General features: G+C 32.1%; 2 protein-coding genes and 1 long non-coding RNA gene across 3 annotated transcripts; 2 read left to right on the top strand and 1 right to left on the bottom strand.

The window, feature by feature from the left end:
- Nucleotides 1-232: 232 nt before the first annotated feature.
- LOC129920934 (cytochrome b5-related protein) lies at nucleotides 233-5,425 on the bottom strand. The gene is made up of 5 exons (XM_056002485.1): nucleotides 5,156-5,425; nucleotides 1,712-1,838; nucleotides 1,458-1,661; nucleotides 996-1,378; nucleotides 233-787 (listed from the first exon to the last, which is right to left on the bottom strand). Exons 1-5 carry the CDS (start codon nucleotides 5,236-5,238, stop codon nucleotides 280-282), a joined length of 1,305 nt encoding a protein of 434 aa, XP_055858460.1. The 5' UTR covers nucleotides 5,239-5,425; the 3' UTR covers nucleotides 233-279.
- A 6,047-nt stretch (nucleotides 5,426-11,472) lies between these two features.
- On the top strand, nucleotides 11,473-12,319 carry LOC129920938 (uncharacterized). The gene is made up of 3 exons (XR_008773441.1): nucleotides 11,473-11,986; nucleotides 12,038-12,185; nucleotides 12,246-12,319. It is a non-coding gene; the product is annotated as an uncharacterized LOC129920938 (long non-coding RNA).
- Nucleotides 12,320-16,419: 4,100 nt separating this feature from the next.
- LOC129920931 (structural maintenance of chromosomes protein 4) lies at nucleotides 16,420-23,391 on the top strand. Its single transcript, XM_056002483.1, has 8 exons — nucleotides 16,420-16,937; nucleotides 17,005-17,373; nucleotides 17,427-17,860; nucleotides 19,937-20,561; nucleotides 20,617-20,727; nucleotides 20,784-20,983; nucleotides 21,055-22,741; nucleotides 22,809-23,391. The coding sequence occupies exons 1-8, from the start codon at nucleotides 16,641-16,643 to the stop codon at nucleotides 23,154-23,156; spliced, it is 4,071 nt and encodes a 1,356-aa protein (XP_055858458.1). The 5' UTR covers nucleotides 16,420-16,640; the 3' UTR covers nucleotides 23,157-23,391.
- Nucleotides 23,392-24,099: the final 708 nt, after the last annotated feature.

Here is a 24,099-nt window from a genome sequence, read left to right as displayed (position 1 = left end):
CGCCAAACCTCATTTACATCGGATTTATTTCCGGGTGTAACTTCTAAAAATAATAATTTATTATTCAATGATATAGCACTGTATAATTTTTACTTTATAAGAATCAATGGAGGGAAATTTTTTAATGACATCTGAATGTAGCTGCATTTTTGCTGAAAATAATGGAAAATTACAATCATTGAATGAATACATCATATGCATTTTTCTTTTAGGCGAAATTTTGAACTATAAATTCTTGTGTTATATTTTTTTATTCAAGTTCTTAATATTATACAGTTCTCATATCCTAGACCCTGGCGGTATCTTATTTGGCTTATTTCTGAGCAACTGCTTATGCTGTCCAATAATATGTTCTACATATCGTAACTCTCGCAAATGTCCTTTGAACTCATTTAATGTCTCGTAGAAAGCAGGGTAAAGCTGAGGCAGAATTCCATGATCCAAAGTTGGAAACAAATGATGAAGGGCATGATCACCGAAATGTGTCAAAGTCAAAAACTGAGATCCTTTTAAATCACTTCGATCGGTAATGGTGTCAACTTGGAACAAACCCCAATCTCTGTCTTCTCGATATGCATCGCCATCATGATAGATTTCTGGCTCATGATGAGCCGCATTCAATCCAATTGCTGCAAAACAAAAACTTGCAACCAAGTTTAAAAACATCCACCTCTGCAACACTTCCCAAAGCGACAGTTCAGAACAGATTATCATTGTTAAGGGAATGCTAAGACCAATTATATCATGCCAGTGCATCACGTTGCTTCGTTTCAAAGAATATGCTATTCTAAAAACAGGAACAGATCCATGAATAAGGTACATAATAATTAGTTTTAGGCTAGTTTTCTTTAAGCACCTATAGTATAAGAGCGCTTATAAGATTATACATCACACTATTCACCATACTTTTTATGATGTGGTAAATAATGTTATGACTTATGAGTGCTTAAAGAATACAGACATTAGAAATATTTTGTAATTTTTGTTAAAATTACCTCATTACTATTTGGCTTAAAAATGTTAGCATGTAAACAATAGGTCCAACTAAAATTGAGAAATATCGCTGGAAATTTGTTTTAAAATGTGTGCTTGGTAACCAACACAGGAACGGTTCGAACATTGACAGCTCAAGATCAAGCAATGAATTGGGATAAATGTGATGAGAAAGAGCATGCGATATCCGCCACGAATGGAAATTCATCAAAGACAAATTAAATGTGTACATTCGCCAATTATCCTTTCGGTGGAAGTAATTGTGAGCAGCAATAGTATTCCAACAAAGAAATATTCCACCCAAAATACCCAAGGTAATATTTTGAAAATATGCACTTGCGATCGCAAAAGCAAATGTTGCTGCCAAAAGTCCAGAATGAATGAGCTAGAATGGAAAAGTGGTTTTAGTTTTAGACATTTCTATTATTTAATATAATTATTTTGAATTCAGAAAAAAAACTTACATCAGTTCTTTTGGTAGGCTTATAGTCGATTTCTTTTAATTTTTCTCTGACACGTGACTTTAGTGTTTTGTAGAAACCTCCATCTTTGATGGTTAAAGTGTAAATTCTAGGCTCTTTTGCCTCCCGAACCTTATACTTTGCGAGCATTTTTTCAGGACCCAAGGAAATGTGATGAGCCTCAAAAGCCTCAGTTATATCAGTACCCTAAAAATGTATAAAATTGTATGTTTTGGACTCCAAACATGTTATATTACCTGTGATTCTTTGATCCAAAACGATCCCCCAGGATGTCGATCTATAAACTCGGTAAAATCGTATAAGTTGTCATGGATTCGCCATAGACCTTCAGTTCGATCATCTTCAATTTTTCCAATTTGCCAACTAAAAAATATTTGAAATAGATATTTTTACATCTTAAAGGGTTTTTCATCATAAATAGGATCATAAATATGAATCTTTACTAACTATACGTTGTTAAAAAATATATACAATTCAATTTATAAATGATAAACATTCATGCGAGAAACAACTGATAGCTTTTAAATTTATATTGTTGTGCTTCTAAATTTGTTAAGCAATCAGGGTACCAAACATTTCATGTTATCACCCATATCCTCAAAATGCTAAGGGTCCTAAGTCTATCATGTGCAAACAGGGTCATTTAAAAAATAATGTATTTTGGCTCCCTTAAGTTGGACTTGATGTTATATAAATTGGCCTGTAAGATGAAATTGCCATCTATACCCACTACTAATAGGCAGTGTCACACTTTTTTTGCATGCAGCCAGTGTTCATCGATTTATATGACATTATACAAATTGTTATAAACGTTTTTAAAATTTGTGTGAATAAAACTGTTCAAATAAAATGCACGACTGGGTCGCATAAACTTGCTCTTAGAGTTCAAGTTGCTTCAATGTTTAAGACTTTTTATATAGAATTTTGGGAAATATGTATTGCATATAGGCACAAAAAAAAAACATTAAATTCGTTTTTTTTTTTAATAAAACAATATCAGAAATCAAATTGCCCTCCAAAACAAGTATGCAGTTTGGATTGATATAAATTAAGATGCATTTTTAGAAAAAAAATTTTCAAAATCGTGAGAGCCGTTTTTTTAAAAACTAATTTTTTATAAATAATTTTTTGGAAAAAAGTTTTTAAATAAAATTGGCATGCCATTTTGTAGAAATCACTAATCAACATCTAAAAACAAAATTTCAAAAAAATAGAATGTCCCGTTTTTACAAAAAACGGTTCTATGGCAGGTACGGTTAATAATTATTAACCGTACCTGCCATAGAACCGTTATACATATATCATTATAATGATTTCAAAAAAAAAAAAAAATTTCATTAAAAGATAGACCTCGCTTTAAAAATTACATTCGAATTTTTTTAACAAAATCGTCAGAACTGTTTTTGAGCTATTTCAACTTTACTAAAATCGGTATATAACAAGTACCGCTATTTTTGGTCAAAAAAAATTAATTCAAAAAACCCCTCTGGAGAGTTTTATCGGAAGGAATTTAGCATTTTCCGTTAAACTGTTTTTTTTTTTGTTTTATCACCAAAATTTAAGTGAGCTCTTACCTCGAAAAAAAGTTCAAATTACCAGGAGTTTTCGGGAAGCGAACAACTTGTCGCCCTCAACTCAAAATAGTGGAAAATTGATATTTAATTTTTCCGGGGGCTGAAAATGTTTTTCGGGGAGCATATCATCGCTTGAAAAGCAAAGTGACAGTTGCCAACTTAATTCGGAACAAGTGCGAGCCTTAAGATAGTGGGGGGTTGACATGGAACTCAACCACCAGAACGACTCAACCAACAAACCAAGCTTTGTCAATTTTTTAACTGTATAAATGGTCCAAAAACGGAACATAGACCGACCGGAAAAAATATTTTTCCGGACCACCTTCATACCAATTTCAATTCCATCTTATTAGCAATTTTCATAACTGCAGCAAATATGCTTAAAAATCATTCTTCCTAATGCAGTTCAGTCAATGGGGGAAAAAAACTGAAAAAGTTGTGACGTCAACTTAGTTAATTTGCAGCATTGAAGAGGGGTTTCTTCTGAGTATAAATTACAATATCTCGAGAACGACTTGTCGCACAGAAAATTTGTTAAACATAACAAATAAATAATATTTATCTTAATTTCACTCATACATCTAATAGCTAAGATCGCATCCTTTTTTTTCTAAAATGACTTTAGATTTCTCATAAAGCGAAAAATTGGCTGATCACTGTTAGCGAAACAATATACATACATTTTGTAGGTATATTGTTAGTAAAAAATGGCTTCAATTTGGGAATTTTAGTACCAAACTAATGTCCTTTTTCTTATAAACAACAAAATTCGGGGTTGGGGGTTTCACTCGATCTAGATGGTTTTTATGTATCGTTTTTTCATAGTTAAAAATTAAACAAAAATGTAGACTTAAAAATGCAAAGCATCATAAGACCACTCAAATATTTTTTTTCTTTACTCACTTAAGCGGTTATTGAGTGTGGCCACAGATTCGCACCGGGTGCTGACTATTATTAGAGCGTTTACCAACTTCAGCATCAACAACAACTACATGACGCTAATAAAGTTCTGTCTATCCTCAGCTTATTTTTGTTTCATATAAAAGTTCTTTTTAACGGCCATATTATTCATTAGTTTAAAAAATACATCTGGATGTAAGGAAATTGAAATGTCAAAAATAAATCCAAATCCTTAATATTCACTATCACACAGAGAAAAAAATAGTCATTTTTAACTATTTTTTAACTATTTTCATAGTTAAAATCGGGATAACTATTTTGGATTTGGATTTATTTTTGACATTTGACAATTTTACACCCAGATGTATTTTTTAAACTAGTGAATAATATGGCCGTAACAGGTGCTTGAGGTTACTATGGGTTTACATTTAGCACCCCTCTTTGCAGATTTGTTGATGGAGTATTTTTATTGTTTTTAAAAAATTGTTTTCATTTCTCCCCATTAAATCGAGAAATTAATATCGACCGCCACTAAAGTACCATTTAATCCCGATCTAAAAAATTTCCCACCACTGGAAATTTTCATGAAGATTGTTGACATAGACATACACTTAGAAAAAATATATTGGGCGGGTAAAATCGAACAATCGAACCGGATTGTACCAGTTATCAGAACGAAAGATTATTTTTTTATTTCGCGTGCAATTGGAGTATATCGACATGTGAACATATTTTTTCGTATATATTTACTTCATAACTGGCAAATTAGATTTAACTTTTGCTCCTATTCGAAAAATAATTTAGCATCTTCTGATAGCGTTATAACTTTCACCTTTTATTATTTAATTTCAAGGCTCATTCTTTTGAGTTTCTCGGTTAATTTGTCAATATAAAATTTTAGTTGATAACAAAACAAGAAAAAAACCTCAGTCGCAATCTTCCAAAAATTAATACAATTCTTTTTTTAGTTAATTGTGCATATACTTATAAATAAATACATTTAAAATGAACTTATATTGGCTCTGTTGCAAAATTACATAAAGGTATACTTAATAAGAACAATTTATATGAGTATAGACAATTATTATGATTACCCTGTCTAAAGTTTAATTGTAATATAAAACCACTGTAAATTACGACTCATGACATGAAAACAATGATTAATTTATTATCTTATTGTTATTTATTGTTGTTCTTCATTCATACCTGTATGCAGTGATAAATTTTGATCTACGGTATGTTGGAAATTTGTTAGCTATTCCGCTAACCAGGGATTCCTTTTTACTCATCTTGTTTTTGTTTAAAATTAGTACGCTTCTTTTAATTAAATTCAAGTTTTGACTTTGAAAAGAAGAAAGAAATTCAAGTTTTTTTTTATTTATAAAGTAGTTTATAAGCTTAATAAGCCTCTGCTTGAGACCGGCTTTGGGTTGCTGAATCAGCAACCTATAAAGAAACCAACTTCGTTGAAATCTGAGTAGAAACTAACTTGTGCGTTGACTTTAAACAATCAATTTAATCTTTGAAAGTTGATCAACAGTGAATTGTTTTTATTATAAGACCGTGTATAAAACGTTCTGAATAAATGAAAAGCAGCAGAACGCAAATAAAAATATTATATTTCTTATCAATATGTGGATAGATTGTGAACTTCAAGTGGGGTTCATCTAATAGGTCATTTTTATAGATGTCGGAGAGCAAGCAAGGGGCATATTGGGGTTGTTATTTATATCATTCTGTGAAATGAATATAACATGAGTTTAGTTTGAATGTTAAAGACATCAAAACAAGATCACTCAAAAAGGGCATGTGCCCTTCACTGAAGGTAAAGGACATTTTTTAAAGCACTATCAGCAAGTAATAGAAAAATATGAACGTATATATTAACTTGAAGTTGCGTTTAAAATTATAGTAGGTAGGTATTGCAAAAAAAAAGATAATCTTTAAAGATCCTTTTGTTGACTTTTTCCTTTTTGCACCCATGTAGGTATTGCGAACTGATAATGTAAGTAAAATTTTACACGGCAAACAACAACTATGGATTGATTGTTGTGGTTTACAGAGCAAATGTTTTGCTAAACCTCCTTAAAATAAATAAAAGCAATCGTTCGTTGCTGTGTAAAGTGTAAAATGTTTACTGAGCTAATTAGGTACTAAGGTATCAATAAAACACCGTTTGTTTTGAGGATCAAAAATTGTTACATTGACCTAATAGCACTTTCTCATGTATGTAGATTGCCATTTTTTGCTACATGTAGGAAGTGTTGCCAGAGCCGGCTATTTATCGCCAAACACTCTCCTAGAACATTTCACTCGCTCCGTAAAATTTTAATTTCTGATTTATCGGAATTTGGCTCTTTATTTTGAATATGGAGATTTAATGCTCCTTTGAAATCACATCTTCTTGCAGCAGAAATCTACTAAAGATGTGAACAGAGACAACTAATTTGCATACACTTTGTTTTTTACGTATTAAAAATTTAATTTAACCCCCGTAAATGAGCCTGAAAACCAGAATTATGAGCAGAATTAAAAACAAATAGTTACACTGGCCAACAATTTTCAACTTTTTATATCTAATTTTATAGATTTGGGTTCAGTAAGCTCAAAAATCATATTGGTTTCTTTCTGGCAGCTCTAGTTTTTGAAATATTTAATTTTTCGTATTTGGCGAATATTCATACAAATTTTTCAGTTTTACCTTATTTTGAACGATTATTCGAATTTTCAAGAAAAAATTATATTAAACTTAATGTATTAAGGGCCAGTTTGTTCACAGTCAATTATCTTTAAATCAAGGATAATTCCATAGAAAAATACTTGATTAAAACATAATCGAGTGTGAACAAACCGGCCCTAAGGGTCAGTAAACCGAAATATATAAGTTTTCCACATTTTGGGGATAATTTCGTACTAATTTTAATGTTATGCTTATTTTAAATGTTTGTTAACATTTTCCAGAAAATTTGTCAAACTTATTGAATTTGGGTTCACTAAGCCTAAAAATCACACTGGTTACTTTCTAGGAGCTCTAGTTTCTAAGATAATTTAATTTTTCATATATTTTTTTTAAATTTTATTATTACAAGCGTTTTTAAAGTTTTGCTGGAAAAATTCATTTTGAATGTATTGTATTTTGGTTCAATAAGTAAAATAAAAATACAAAAAAAATATAGCAAAAAAAATTTTTATGAACCTTTTCATGTATGAATAACTTAAGAACTAGAGCTGCTAGAAAAATACTAATGTTGTTTTCGGAATCAGTACCCTTTTAGTAAGAAATGATAAACAACGCTCTGGGAAATTTGTGTGTGTTGGCCAGTGTTATGCTTAAAGTCTGATAAGCAAAATTTATCTGAAAATTCGGCCATTCCATTTGCATTTTTAGGACATTTTCACACTTATTATCCAGTGTATATCGTTGAAGAAGCAATCTTTTTTCTTGAAACTTGGTAGGTCTTAAGGGCTCAATATAAAGTTAAATTTCTAGAAGTTTCAAGAAAAACTAATTCAAAATAGCTGAATTATTACTAGGCAAAGACGGTAACGTTACCGCTTTATCTGTGAATAATTTGGCTACGTTTTGTTAGTTTTTCTTAAAACTTCTAGAACATCAACTTTATCATGAGCCCTTAAGACCTTACAAGTTTCAAGAAAAAAGAATTGCCGAATTAAAAAAAAAATCAAAAATCTCATACCACAAAAAATTGTTTGCGTGTTTAGGTACTTTTTTTGAGAGCGGCTATTTTTGGCTTCAAGATTTCCCAAAATCGGTTCCTTGCCTCTAAAATATTCTGGCAACACTAGTAGATATATGACAAATAAAAAACCTTAATAAAGTTTTCAAATTATTCCGATGAAAATAAAACTAGGGGAATTATTTTTAGGCCAGTCATTATATACATTTGGAAATGCAAAATGACCGAGAAAGCTAAATTTTGGATATGTTGTAGAGGATGCTTAAAAAAGCTTAACTTGAAGTTTTCGACCAAGATTTCCTATGAGCTTTTTCCGCCATTTTGAAAAAAAGGATAAATTTGGTTTTTTGACAATAACTCGGCCATCTGACGAGATGCGAAAATTTTACAAGGAGCTTTTTTGTAGCTTTTAACGAGTTCTACAATTCATGCATACACATTTTTTGTGTATCATGAACCGTTTTCGAGATATCGATTAAAAAAGTCAAAAATTTAGGACATGCCATTTGTTTTTTGACATAATCTATTTTTGGGTGATGAATATCGAAAAAATTATTAACATAAAATTTGTAGACCACATTCAGACCTACAATGTCGTATTTTTATATTTTTTTTTGGACAAAAATTACGACTTCCAGCCGGCCGCAAAGTCGTTTAGTCCGCTCCCACCGCCAAGCAAGCCGCCCGTTCGGTTGTAAATGTTATATCATTATATCAGTAACACATACATACAAATGTATGTATTTATTTAATAAATAATGAGAAGAAGATGGTAATGGTTTTTTTGTTACCCCAATTTTATTAACCCAAATTTTGTAAATACAGTATACCGGCTTTTTGTGTTGATTGTGCATTTTGTAATTTGCTTCAATCTCTATATTATTTAGTTCATCAAAATTGCAATTAGATCAGTGCCAATAATTTTTGAAAATAAAAAAATTATTAGCAGCATATGGGTGGTTGGAAAATTTTGGATAAATGGTATATGAAAGCGGAAAAATAAATTGCCCACAAACTAATTGGTGGAAAGGGGGCGGGTGAATGCCTTGTTCGATTTCACTAGTCAAAATATTTTTTTTATAGAAATCAAAGTATATTTTTCTAATGATTTTTTGTATACTGACCTGGAATCTTTAGTCAGAAAAATTCTATAACGTTGAGATATAACCATGCCAATACATCACAAAAATAGTGTTTTGAACGTTCAAAATTCAATATCTCAAAAACTTTGCACGTTAGAGCTATTCTAATGCTAGATTGAATTTAAGAAGGTCAAAGGCCATTAGAAAAGTATAATTTGGTTTCTATGGAAAATTATTTCTCGCCAATATTATGTCATTTCAATTTTTCTCAATATTTTCGAAATCAAAAGTATAGTTTTTCCATACAATCTTAAATAAAAGGTTTTAATCTAAGTAACTACATTCCAAGCTTTTCAAAAATCAAAAACTTTTTGGATTGACAAATAGGCTATTTTATCAAATTAAATTCGTCAAAAATCCAAAAATTAACTTTTTGCTCAAAAAACATTGAAAATACATAGAAAACATAACAAAGTAATTTTTAACCAAGATTTGTTAAAATCAAACCATTTTGGTAAAAGCTAAAAATAAAAAAATCTTTTTTTTGCATTTTTTCAATATTTTTGAGATTATATAAATAAAATGGTTTTAGTAAAAGTTATGACACTTTTATTACCCTCAACTTTTGCATTTAACTTTTTTTGATAGGAGGTCTACTTTTGACAGAAATCGTAAAAAACCAAGATTTTCGACACCAACACTTTTTCGCCCACCCACCCTTTTCCACCAATTAGTTTGTGGGCAATTTATTTTTCCGCTTTCATATACCATTTATCCTAAATTTTCCAACCACCCATATGCTGCTAATAATTTTTTTATTTTCAAAAATTATTGGCACTGATCTAATTGCAATTTTGATGAACTAAATAATATAGAGATTGAAGCAAATTACAAAATGCACAATCAACACAAAAAGCCGGTATACTGTATTTACAAAATTTGGGTTAATAAAATTGGGGTAACAAAAAAACCATTACCATCTTCTTCTCATTATTTATTAAATAAATACATACATTTGTATGTATGTGTTACTGATATAATGATATAAACATTAAAAAAAAACATGAATTATTGTTTTTTTACAACCGAACGGGCGCGGCGGCTTGCTTGGCGGTGGGAGCGGACTAAACGACTTTGCGGCCCGCTGGAAGTCGTAATTTTTGTCAAAAAAAAAATATAAAAATACGACATTGTAGGTCTGAATGTGTTCTACAAATTTTATGTTAATAATTTTTTCGATATTCATCACCCAAAAATAGATTATGTCAAAAAACAAATGGCATGTCCTAAATTTTTGACTTTTTTAATCGATATCTCGAAAACGGTTCATGATACACAAAAAATGTGTATGCATGAATTGTAGAACTCGTTAAAAGCTACAAAAAAGCTCCTTGTAAAATTTTCGCATCTCGTCAGATAGCCGAGTTATTGTCAAAAAACCAAATTTATCCTTTTTTTCAAAATGGCGGAAAAAGCTCATAGGAAATCTTGGTCGAAAACTTCAAGTTAAGCTTTTTTAAACATCCTCTACAACATATCCAAAATTTAGCTTTCTCGGTCATTTTGCATTTCTAAGCCGTTTTTTCCGACATAATGACTGGCCTATTTCCGCAATAAAGAATTCGCTGTAAACAGCATTTGACTTGCGCTTAAGAAAAATATAAAATAAAACATATCCACAATATCAAGTCACGACAAATAGGCCGTCAAGTTTATCTTTTGAAGCAACATCAGCTGCAACTAACAACATACGCTGCCGATTGGTTCACACGTATTTTCAAAGAATTCTATCAATGAATAAGACATAATAAAAAAAAAAAAAAAGGGTTTATGATTTCATATTATGACGTTCTTGTTTGGCTCAAAGAACATTTCCAAAAAAGGAACAGTCCTACCAGGAAAAGCTGCGATTGCTCAAAGAAATACGCGACGTTTTGAAAAAAAGTTTTTTTCCCCCATATTGTATTCGTGAGAGACTGAACTTTTTTTTACTGATTTTATTGTTTTTTTTCTTTATAAATGAATTAACGTTCAATATCTTTTTTACTGCCCGAGATATCTTAAAATCGAGTAAGTGTGTTTTTATCAAAAAGGAGATGAAAACGTGATATCTGTTTGATACATTACAATAAGCCAAAAAACTGACGATATCTCGAACAATAAAAAAGATAACGAAAAGATTTAAAAAGATCTTGAAAGAAGGAAAATAGTTCTTATAGAAACCGTTATAATTTATATTTAAAAAAATGTCTTCACATGAAAGCGTAACCTCAAAAGTACTTTTTTTACGGTTATATTTCAAAAACAGGCGCTGCTACCCAACTATACTCTGTCCGATAAAAATTGGCAATACAGGCCCTATGGGAGAGCTTGTTCAAAATCAATGGGGCCTAACGATTCCTGAAAAGCAATTCACGAAAAATTTGCTCCTGAAACACACAAGAACACCACAGACGCGCCATGGCATTGTTGTTGTTATTTCTTTATTAAGCGAAGTACATCCTCCTATGATCGATCTGCCACACAATCTGTGGCAGACAGAATGAAACCATTGAATAATTACAAATAGAAGTGATTATATTATACATTTCAACGATATTTATATTGATATAAGTTTTCCAATATTGAAAAGTCATATTAGTCTAGAGAACAAGGACGATGCCTTTTACTCCTACTGGCCTAGGTTCGAATACCGGTAAAAATTGAAATTGTTTTTTTTTTGCGGAGATATTTTTTGACAAATTTAATTAATTTTTATTCTAGTAATGTAAAAAAAAAAAACAATTTCAATTTCCCGTCAGATTCGAACCTAGGCAGGTAAAGTTACCAGACATTCACCTTATCCTCTAGGCTATCTCCACTTTTTGAAAAAGGTAAACTTTTATCTATATGTTTAAGCGGTTTAGGATTTGATTTTGGGTTGCTGGATTTGCTTTTGGATTGTTGGATTTGCTTTTGGATTGTTGGATTTGCTTTTTTAATTCAACGCACGATACTACCCAAGTAACAATTTTACTTGCATAAGGTCCATTTTATTCGATTCGGCAAGCTATAGTTTGTATACGTTGAGTTTAAGGCTTACTTATGCAAATCATCCATTTTGGAAAAAAAAGGAGGTCTCCTTGAGGCTATCTAGAAGAGTTAAGAAGAAGCCTTGTAAATATCAGTTAAAGAAGACCTTTATAAGACCTGTTTGAATCGTTCTTGTATTTTCAAGTGACAGAAGGCCTCTATAAGACCTGTTCCAAGAGGTGCTTGTAAGTATGCAATGTTTTCACCTGTAGGTATGCAAAGTTTTTATCCTGCAGATATGCAATGTTTGTAACGCATTAGAAAAAAACATTGCATTTTATTGTGAGGTTTCAATTAGCTCCCTTTCATATTCGAGCATGGTCTACTGGTGAGGTGCTGGCTTGGTATGCAGAGGTACGTGGGATCGATTCCTGTCCGGGGCATGTAATGAAAATAAAAAAAATGTGTTCTTTATCAATTAAAATAATATTCTCATCATTTCAGAACAACAGAAAAAGCGATGGAATTTCCAAAAAAGGAAAAGAAACAAAATAGGAACAAATTAAAATAAATAAAATAATATGTAGAAAATGCAAAACAGAAAAAAAAAAAGAAAAAGAAAATAAAAAAAGAAAAAGAAAATAAAACAAAAATGAAATAAAATTCAATAAATCCTTTTTTTTTTACGCATAAATTCAACATTTTCTTCAACACCTTCAACAACTTCTATAAGGCCTTATTATAACATCCTACGCAAGTAGTCCGCTTTCTGCCTTAGATAAACTCTCTGCAGGAAGACCTCCGTAAGGCCATTTTAAACTGTTTGTCACGAGCTATTAGCTTGTGGATTACCTGTGAAGGAAAGTCCTATTCAATTTCGGTAAAATGCCCCAAAATGATTCACATTCTTGTTATGAAACCAAAAAATAGCTTGCATTGACCCTTATGCTAAATTGTTACTTGGGTAGGATATTTCTGAGTTCAAAACACCGAAAACCTATAGAAAAGTATATCCTAGTCTCGGCACCAAAAACCTTGTAAAAATCCCAACTAGCACAACAGCTTCTATAAATTGAAATCTCGTAGGTTCTACTTTGTATACAGCTTGTATTGAGCTTGCTTCAGAATTTAACTGCTTATAGAAGTTCAGACTTGTTTAACAACTTCTAATAAGTTGTTTAAATACTATTAAAGAAACTTAAACGAAAAAAACTTGTTTTCGGAAAAGCCTGCTTAATGAATTTATAGAAGCTTTATAGAAATTACCAAGTTTTGTATTTGATTTTTGGTTTTGATATTAAATAATCTAGCTCGGACACTTTTTGGTTTTGACATTGAATAATTTAGCTCGGACATTTTTTTTGCTATTTGAACTGATTAACAGCCCTATTCTGGCGAACCTCACAAGTTATGACGACCTAACAAGGTGAGCTTAATTTGATTTTGTGAGGTTTTTGCGTCACAAAAACTTTCGAATTTGTGATCTGCTCTGAAGGAGGTCACAACTCACAAGTTGGATTTTTGCTAGTAAGAAGTTTGTGAGAAATAAATCGTCATAAAATCGAGTTATGATCACCTTGTGAGCTTTTTGTGACTTGTGAGGTTTGCCAGAATAGGGGGGTAAGTTTTTGATTTCATTAATGAATATACTAGGATGGCCGAGTGGGTAGAGTGGTGGACTACCACCAAGCAGATATGAAGTTCGATTCCTGGGTGTGGAAAAAAAATTATATACCTACTTTTAAAATTATTATTAATAGATATACTAAAAACTAATGGAATGTATAATTATCAGATCAAAAGCTAAAATTCATGATTTAAAACCAGTTAAAAAAGAATTCTTTTTTGTTTTTGTAGTTTTTTTTTTTTATTTCGATAAGACATGTATTAAAGAGATATACAGGCTCTTCCGAAGCTATCTGTCAAATCTCAAAGCTTCGGCAGAGCTTCGGTAAAGCTTCGTTTAAGATCCTTATAGAGGGTCAAATTTGTATAACGTTCTCCTTTTTCCATGCCCAACAACTTTACTAAAGTTTAAAAGAAGCTGAAATGTAGCTTTTGTAGTACCTTAACCGAAGCTAAAATGTTAGTTGGGATGTGTTATTTTAATTTCAATTATTTTTTTTTTCGTTAAAAATTATAGGAACTTGGCGCACATGTAACTTTTCTTAAGAGCCAATCTAAATTTTATTAAAATCCAGATAAAGTTCCTATAACATAGACGAACATGTTGGTCTTTACCAGTGGCGTACGTTGAGTCGTCGGGGCCCCGGGGCAAGACTAAATTTTGGGGTCCCTTTCATATTTGGGGGCCCTTTAGATACAAAAAAAAAGTATGTATACGCCATACATTTTTTTTCTATGGCTTATATATTTTTAGGTTTATTTTAATGTTTTAATATGTTCGTAATGCACTTTGCCTAAAATGATATATTTAGAGACCCCTATAATAATTTTTTTTTTAGCTTAGAATTGATAGTTCTTGGGGCCCCTGTTCTGAAGTAATATGTACATGTACATATTTGATTTTCCATCATCAAAAATAATTTTTTTTATTGTTGGGCCCCTGAAAAATTCATTTTGGGGCCCTCAAAATTAAATATTTAGCGGCCCCTAATATAAAAATTTTTGAAGCTTAGAATTGATAGTTCTTGGAGCCTCTGTTCTGAAGTAATAAATACATATTTGAGTTTCCATCATCAGACATATTTTTTTTATTTTGGGGCCCCGGAAAAACTAAAATTAAATATTAAGAGACCCCTTAAATAAAATTTTTTTAGCTTAGAATTGATAGTTCTTGGGGTCTCTGTTCTAAAGTAATGTGTACACATTTGATTTTCCATCATCAAACATAGTTTATTTCTTTTGGGGCCCCTGAAAAATAATTTTTGGGGTCTCAAAATTATCAAAATTAAGTGCTTAGAGGCCCCTAAAATATAATATAATTTTTTTGGAGCCAAGAATTAATAGGTATTGAAGCCTCTGTTCTGATGTAATATTCGGAATGCAACCAATAACGTAATGTTTTTAGTTTGTGCCCTGATGTATTTATGTTGGGGCAAAAAAAACAATTTTTTTTTAACTTAATTTTTTTTTAAGTACTGAAGTAAAGGCATTTGGGGTCCCTGCAGGGCCCTGGCTTGAAGTTGTTTTTTTTTTTTTGGGGGCCCCTAATGTATTATTTGTGGTTGCAAAGATTTTTCAAGTAATATTTTTTGGGGCCCTAAGATAAAATTGTAATTTTTCTTTTAAAAAAGCAGTTTATTTCCTTTTGGAGCCCCTGGGGTAACCTTTTTATCAAATCAATATATATTATGTGGCTACATTATACATTACACTGAATGACATAATTTGTCTCCCTTGTATCCGAAGTGATTCAAACTTATTTTAATTTACTTCGTAACTAAATTTATGCTAACAGTTTCCTTCTCTGCATTGTCTTCAGTGGGGGGCCTGAGGTCGGTCGGGGGCCCCGGGGCGTCGCCCCGCTTGCCCCAAGGGAGTGTACGCCCCTGGTCTTTACTATAATCTACACCCGATTTCCTATAATCTGAACTGGATTTAGAATAAATCTCGAGATTTATACTAAATCTACTTAGCTAAATTTCGGATTCAGGGTAGGTGGAAACGTAGTATAAAGCCGTAACTACAATGACATAAAAAGTGAAAAAGTGGGAAATTTACAAAAGTAAAAAAATTTCTTTCTTTCTAGAGCTATTGGTTTTTGGAAAAAACTCCAAAAATTGTTTTTTAAAGCCTGGTACGCTGCTCGCGCTAAATTTTAGCTCCCATACAAATTATCGAAAAAATTTAGACGAGCTATGGATCCCATACAAATTATCGATAACTTGTATGGGAATTTTATCTTGGCTAAAATTTAGCGCGAACAGCGTACCAGGCTTAAGCAAAAAAATAAGCTTTTATATCATTAGGGATATTCACGATCTGGTGCAACAGGCCTTGTAAAAATGTAAAATTTTATTTTTTTACAATAGATCGTGAACGCCCCTTTTCTTATCTATAGTAAATATTGAAGCATGAATGAAATCCACGATGTTTTTTTTAACAGTTCCTCCACTGTTGCTTCTTCTTTTTTTTCATTTTTTATAATTTAATTCTTTGTTTTGTTCGGGTTTATTAATTTTCACAAATTATTTTACATCAAAAGAAACTAAATAACGGGACATGAGTACCGACAAGCCGACAACCATAATAAAAAGAATAAAAAAGACAAAGTGTTTATCATGGGCGACGCGACGGTGAGCTGCCATCTGTCAAAAATAATTTTACTCTATTGTATTTTTATTTTGCAATAGGTCTAGGGTATAGCAAAAGTGCAAGACCGTTGTAAAATTGAAAAATTTTAGCTGGGCTAGAATGAGTCCCATACAAACTATCGATAACTTGTATGGAAATTTTATCTTGGCTAAAATTTAGTGCGAACAGCGTACCAGGCTTAAGGCTTAAAGCTTTAAGGAATGTTGAGCCCCGTATAGCGTCACAGCACGACAAAAATCGACTCGTGAAAACTCTTCATGAAAAACATATTTAATTTTTACTTTAAGTGTAACCACCTCCTTATTTAGTTTTAGCTTTTCTTACAGATGTCGCTAGTAAAAAAACTTGTTTTTTCATTCTCTATTTTGTCATACCTGAATTATTGTCAAACTTTCAAAAAATTGCTAAGCATCAAGCGTTATTTTCTAACAAATGTAATTCCTCCACTTTAATTGTATTTATTTTCTTAAAATTGTCTTTAATTAGCATTAAATCATTGCGTTTATTTACCAACTTTATGCATGAATGACTAATGGATACTTAGATAAAGATTAAATATCTACAAATCAAACATATGCAATTATAAACAAAAACAAAGATAACACTTTTTGCATCTTGACAATGGCATCCAAGCGCAAATCTTTGGGCAAACCCTTTGCTAGTGGACACCAAAAAACTACACAAAATCCCAAAAATCAAGATAATCCCGACTCAGAAACCGAAGACAATAATTTAGACGCTGCAAATCTGTCGGATGATGAAGAGGGAGGAACCCGCATTGGTGACATTTACATTCCCCCGCCAATAAAGCCATACTGTTCCACGGAGAGCAAAGGACCGCGACTTATAATCAAACAAATAGAAAATGTCAATTTCAAGAGTTATGCTGGCAAAGTTGTCCTTGGACCATTCCACCACGTAAGTTCCTCAAAATGCATCTTTTCTTATCAAATCCAAAGCTCATTGTATTGTACTTCCCGCCAAGTGCTTCACAGCCATTATCGGACCCAACGGCAGCGGCAAAAGTAATGTCATTGATTCTATGTTATTTGTGTTTGGTTATCGTGCCCAAAAAATTCGTTGCAAGAAACTATCAGTGTTGCTCCACAATTCTGCTCGATATCCCAATATGCAGCGCTGCTCTGTCGCTGTCCATTTTATCCAGGTAGTGGACAAGGAAGACGGTAGCTGCGAAGAGATTGCCAATACTGATATTGTTGTCGAACGAACTGCATTTCGTGATAACACCTCATATTACACCATAAACGGTCGTCGAGTGCAGTTTAAAGAAGTCGCAAAGCTCTTAAAGCAACACAATATCGATCTGGACCACAATCGATTTCTCATCTTACAGGTTTGTCTATACCATAATTTGTTAAGCATTTGTTAGAATGTTGATTTCAATAGGGAGAAGTAGAATCCATTGCAATGATGAAACCGAAAGGTCAGACTGAAAACGAATGTGGTATGCTGGAGTATTTGGAAGACATTGTTGGAACAACTCGCTACAAAGAACCACTTGTTAAAATCAACAGCCGTGTTGAACAACTCACTGAAGAGCGTACTGAGAAGCACAATCGATGTAAGCTGGCCGAACGTGAAATGAAAGATTTGGAACAACCGTACAATGAGGCTGTAGAGTATCTTAAATTGGAGAACCAGCTAACTAGGACAACAAATCTACAAATTCAAAAGTATTTAAGCGAGAAGAATAAAAAACTCGAAGAATACACTAAGGAGCAGGAGGGAATTGCAACAGAGTTAAAAGAGCATGACGCTGAGGTAGTATCTCTGAAAACGGAGAGATTGGCAAAGGAAAAAGCGATGAAAGAAGAAATGGCGTAAGTTTTGTTTATTTTCAGATTCAGAATCAGATTTGTTAATCTGACAGCTGAAAGAGGAGGTTAAGCGGGGAAAAAGTGGAAAAAATCTCAGATTTCATGTTCTATTTGCGACTTGAGATTAAAAAAAATGAATCCGAGATTCAAAAATCTGAATCTCGATTTTTATCAAAATTCACACATACAAGCACCTTTAGAATTGAATCATAATTGCTTCACATAGGCTTGTTTACTTTGCGAACGAACTAGTTCATTTTGGTGAACTAATGAACTAAGTTCACTTACTTAGTTCAATTTAGATCGCGATTAACGAAGAAGATTTTTTTCAACGAAATAAACAGCAACCTAGGGTGGTCGTAATATGACATGACAGACCATAATTAGTGTTTATGTATTCTTTGTGTGAAAGGAAGTCCCATATGTATAGGGAATTTTTAAATTTTGTCGCCGACAGCACCCTTTTAGACCGACGGACGTTTAAAGAATAGGGGTTCAGAAACCAAAGTGCATATGAAACTACATACAATTCTTTGCAGAGCGAAATCGGTTCTTCTGCTCTACTTCAAGATTTAGATGTTAAAGTGGAAGTCGATTGTGCAAGTTTCAGCTTTCAGTGTTTCTTTTTTAAGCACCACTACCCTAATTTCTGACTAAGATAAAAAAAACAAGGAGCATCTTGGAATACTATGATTCCGATTTTTTGAACTTGATTTATTTCCTGTTGAAGAAAACTAACATCACATAAGCCGCGTTTTATTGGTAACTCAGTACTTAGCTCAGTAAAATTTTACACGGGAAGCAACAACAAAAAATTGCTAAGGATAAACAAAAGTTTTGTATTTGTTGGTTTATAGAGAAATTTTTTTTCTAAACTTATACATTTTTCATCCTTCAACAATAAGGATCATTAATACATGAATAAAAGTAATGTTTACTCAGTAAAATACTGAGTAGGTACCAATAAAACACGGCTATAGTATGTTGAAGAGTTTGAATTTTACAGTCAAATATAATACTAACTGCAATATAACATATATCCCATTTTACTTAAAAATCTGGATTTAAATTTTAAGAATATTAGGGGTTTCAGCTTCGAAATCGGTTAAAACTGAAAAAAGTTATACACAAAAAAACTTTAAACGTCTCTCCTGACAAATAGCATAAAGTCACTTAGTATTATTTTGCATGGGACCATTGATATAATAGCTGCAATATTATGGGTTATGAACTCCTTTGCGTACGAGATTTCATCGGCATACATCAATACTAGGTGATTCACCAGTATTGTACAAAAATATAGAGTGTGTAGGTTGGGTTGATACAAGAAAAAATTGTATGGGGTCTTCTATTCCCCTCCGTTTAGCCGGGAGAAGGAATTTTCTAAAAACTTCAATTAGCTTGAAAGTACATACTATATCAATGGTTAAACTTTCAATGACATGCACAATTTTTTCGTTAATTTTATTATTTCTGTTTTTAAAAAATAGTTTTTCAAACATTTATTTTAAAATTCAAAACTTAGAGAAAAAAAAAATTGGCAAACAAATACCGAACAAATAACAGTAACCTGCAAAGAAATCTTCCTTTCAATAAAAGGAATGAAAACTTCCCGAGAAATGTGTTCGGAGGAATGGCTCCAAATCAGAAAATTCCAAGAAAATCATTCTCTTTGTGTTAAATTTGTTCCCTTGTCGTTAATAATTTCCATAAACTTTTTGATTGGGAGCATTTTTCATATTCCCACGAAAACCCGTTTCTTTTTTCGAAGCATTATTTTGAAGTAAGGTAATCTTTTCAAATTAATTTGTTACGGTTTTTGAAAGATCTTTTTTTTTTGCTTTTATCTCTTTTCTTTTCCGAGATATCTTAGTTTTAAGCTGATATGTTTGGTGCGTTCATATCATAAATAAACTGATCTAAAAAATTTCATATTTATTTGTATTAGGCACAAAAGTATACATTAATAATGAATATTAAAATGCTAAAATTAAAATATTAGTTTTTTTTTTGTATACTTAAACTAATGTTTAACAAATTAAAATAGCTTAAAGACAAATAATTTTATTTTTAAATTAGGCAATTTGAAAAGCTGCAAAAAAACGTAGACCAGCTAAAACAAAATCACGAAAAAGCCTTAAGTGATGTAACCGAAGTTCAAACAACAATGCAAGCCACAAATAAACGACGAAAACAAAATAAGACACAATTAGAAAAATTGGAAAATGAATTGATCGACCTGCATAAAGTACCAGAAAAAAATAAAAAAGAAATCGAAGAGTGTGAAAAGAAATGTGAAAAGCTTTCTAAACAAAAAGGTGATTTGGAAGAACAACTCCAGCGTAATTATACCGAACTTGAGGAGCAAACGAAACCACTTATAGAACAACGTGAAGTTCTCGAAACTGAGCTGATAGATCTAAAAAAAAATGTTGATGAGGCTAAAGCCGATCTGGCACTTTCCGAACAAGAACTTAAAATTTTAAAACATGACGAGACTCAAGAGAAGCGAAAATACGAATCGCTTAAAACTTCTTTTGATGATTCACAGACAGGGCTTGACCAGAAGCAAGAAAAATTGCACGAGTTACAACAAACGATTCCCGAGCTTGTAAAACAAATGTCTGAAAAAACAATTGAATTGCAAACCAATCGAAAAGAAGAAGAGGCATTGCAAGCTCGATTATTGTCGCTCAAGGCCGAGGTAAGTTAACCTTGAAACTTAATTTTATCGATTTATAACATTGAATTCATTTTAGATAAATGAAAAAGTTAGTAGCTTTCAAGCAACACGTTCAAACAATAGAGTACTAGATTTTCTGATGAAGCAAAAGAACGAAGGGAAAATTCCTGGTATATTGGGAAGGCTTGTAAGTAAATTTAAGTTAAATCAAAAATGAAAAACCTATATATTTTTTTATAAAAGGGTGATTTGGGCGCTATTGAGTCGAGATACGATGTAGCAATATCAACAGCATGTGGGCGACTTGATAACATAATTGTTGATTGTGTAAACACAGCACAGCAATGTATTGAATATCTTAAGCGTTATGACGTAGGTAGAGCCTCATTCATTGCTTTGGAGAAAGTATGCCATCTTCAAAATCAAATGCAGAGAATAAACACGTAAGTTTTAAAACATATACAAACTATTTATTTATTTTTAAGATAATAACATTTTATTGGTTCAATAACAGGCCTGAGAATGCGCCGCGACTATTTGATCTAGTCAAAGTAGAGGATGAGCGTGTGCTGCCTGCTTTTTATTTCGCTCTTCGAAATACTCTTGTAGCAACAGATTTAGAACAAGGCTCCCGCATTGCATATGGGGCTAGGCGCTATCGTGTTGTCACTTTAAATGGTGATTTAATTGAAACTTCTGGAACAATGTCAGGTGGCGGTCGCACACAAATTCGTGGCAAAATGGGAACTAAAGTTCAAACTAAAACCAAACCTTCAGATAACGAATCATCTCTAATATCGCAAAAAGCTCTTGAAGACATGCAAGTTCAGGCCGAAGAAATTCAGTCCAGAATCAATTTTTGTCAAGAAGAACAAGGCCGCTTAGAACGTGAGCTCTATCAACTCAATGGAAAAAAACAAAGTCTTGAAGCTGAAATAAACAAACTTAACATCACAATTAACAGCTTAAAAGAACAATTGCCTAGAATTAAAGATCAATTACAAGCACAGAAGATTCGCATGGAAAAAACAACTTCTGATGCAGCCAAAGTAAGCCAGATCGAAGCTCAAATCGCAGTTAAACGTAAATCTTTCGAGCAATCAGACAACGCAGCAAATAAAATAACAACTAAAATTGACGAAATTAAGAAAAAAATTGAAAATATACACGGCGAGAAAGTCAAATCAGTTCAAAACAAAATTAACAATTTAAACAAGCAAATTAAAACACTTACCAATAATGTGTCAAAACTCAATGTCGAAATAACTACATCTGAGAGGAATTGGAAAAAAACCGAAACTAAAATTGAAAGTTTAAAAAACGAAATTAAAACTGCAGAAGATGAAATTCGTGCTCTCAGTGTGGACAGGGAAAAATTAAATGTGCTTGCTGCTGAATTGTTGGAAAAATTTGAAGCAGCGAAAACTGAAATAGAGAATGCTAACAGTGAATCATCAAATGTGAGTAAAGAAATCGGCGAAATTCAAAAGAAAGAAAATGCATTAACATTGAAGCGGGTCGAAATAGAGCAAAATTTACAAACAATCGAAAAGAAAATCGCCGATGTTAAACGAGAACTGCCTCATTGGCGAAATAAACTGAAACCGTTAAAGCTGCATGAAATACCAGGCGAAACCGAACCCGTTGAACCATTGAAAACTTTCACCGAAGAAGAACTTGCAACTCACAAACTGCAAGACATTCAGTATATGTACTCGGTGCAGGAACAAAAGTTGGAGTCAAAGAAGCCAAATCTGTCATGCATTCAAGAATATATTAATAAACGTGAAGTGTATCTGGAGCGAGTTAAAGTTCTAGAAGACATAACCACCAAGCGTAATGAGATGCGACAATTGTACGATGATGTGCGGAAAAAACGCTACAATGAGTTTATGCAAGGTTTCCATATTATTACGAGAAAGCTCAAGGAAATGTATCAAATGATAACTCAAGGGGGTGATGCTGAGCTAGAATTAGTGGATTCAATGGATCCGTTTACAGAAGGGGTATCATTCAGTGTTAGACCTCCAAAGAAAACCTGGAAGAATATATCGAATTTGTCTGGTGGTGAGAAGACGCTTTCATCGCTGGCTCTTGTGTTTGCTTTGCATTACTATAAACCATCACCTCTGTATTTTATGGACGAAATTGACGCGGCATTAGATTTTAAAAATATATCCATTGTGGCGCATTACATTAAGGTAAGTTGCTTCCTTGCTTGGTATAAACTATAACGAGTAAAATTGTTTTCATAATTTTTTTTTACAGGAAAGAACAAAGAATGCGCAGTTTATTATAATTTCGCTACGTTCGAACATGTTTGAGCTTTCCGACTTTATCGTTGGTATATTTAAAGTTCGTGATTGTACAGACGCTGTCACTATTCGCAATAAAATTGTCACAAATGCTATAAGGTTGACTCAGAATGAAACTTCAAATGAATTAGGAGGGCCTGTACCCCAATCAGAAAGCACCGCCTTATCTCAAACGCTGATTACGAATAATGAACATACAATAATTTCCCAAGTTTCATCAATAGAACTTAATGCAACGAGCAGTATTACTGATTCATTTTTCAAAAAACCCAAACCGCCACCGCCACAAACATCTGTTTAGTGTTTTTAATATCAATTATTCAAAACTACAATATTTTTTTTTTAATAATAATAAGAATTTGATTTTGTTTAATTTCTTTACTGTACAAAGACTTGTATGTTTTAAGTTATCCCTTTTTTCTCAACTGTTCATTTACATAGATTTAAATAACCTTAACATTTTTTGTTCTTTTGTAAACCCCTGGTAAACGTGTTATTATTATTTTTCGTTTATTTTTTCGACAAAATTATAAAAAAAATTAAATACTAAAAGTTGTTTTTATTTTGCGAAGACAGTGTTAGTCAATATGGTTCAAATCATGGAGGTGGAAAACTTGATTTGATTTGATTGGTGGCATTTCTTAAGGCCCTTATTGCGAGTGTCGTTCAACTTTCGATGCGATAAAAGTCGATCGAATCGATAAATATCTGTTTTGGTATTGTGTGAACTATGAACTTCATTAAAATAGTAAACGAAAAAGATTGAACGATAAAACGAAACATTTCGATAAAAGAATTTCCCAACACCAAAATTCATTTTCGATGATTGATTTTCGACAAAAGTCTACTATCGATAGAGATTCACAATACAAAAAGTCATTTTTGATGATCGACTAACGAAAAAAGTCTTCTATCGACATTTAATTAAAGGTTTTTTCTCATTAACCGATACCCGGACATGTCCAAAACTCAAAAACTGAGATTCAAATGACTTAAAAACAGATTAAAGTCAATTATTTTTTGAGTATTTATTTCTTAACACCAATTATACACAATAATATATACATCTCTTACAAAAAAATTAAGTTGTGTTATTTTTTATAAACTAATAAAAGTTGTCCCAAGAAAAATGACGCATGGTACCAAAATATCTTAGTGTCAATATTTTAATCATCTAACGAACAAATGGTGCTAAAAGCTGTTTTTTAAGTTGATATTATATAGATTTATCATTCCACACCTAT

The sequence above is a fragment of the Episyrphus balteatus genome, chromosome 1, assembly GCF_945859705.1.
Source record: "Episyrphus balteatus chromosome 1, idEpiBalt1.1, whole genome shotgun sequence".
NCBI lineage: Eukaryota > Metazoa > Arthropoda > Insecta > Diptera > Syrphidae > Episyrphus > Episyrphus balteatus.
Note: the sequence above shows the minus strand (reverse complement) of the source record. Positions and strands in the feature narration are given on the sequence as shown.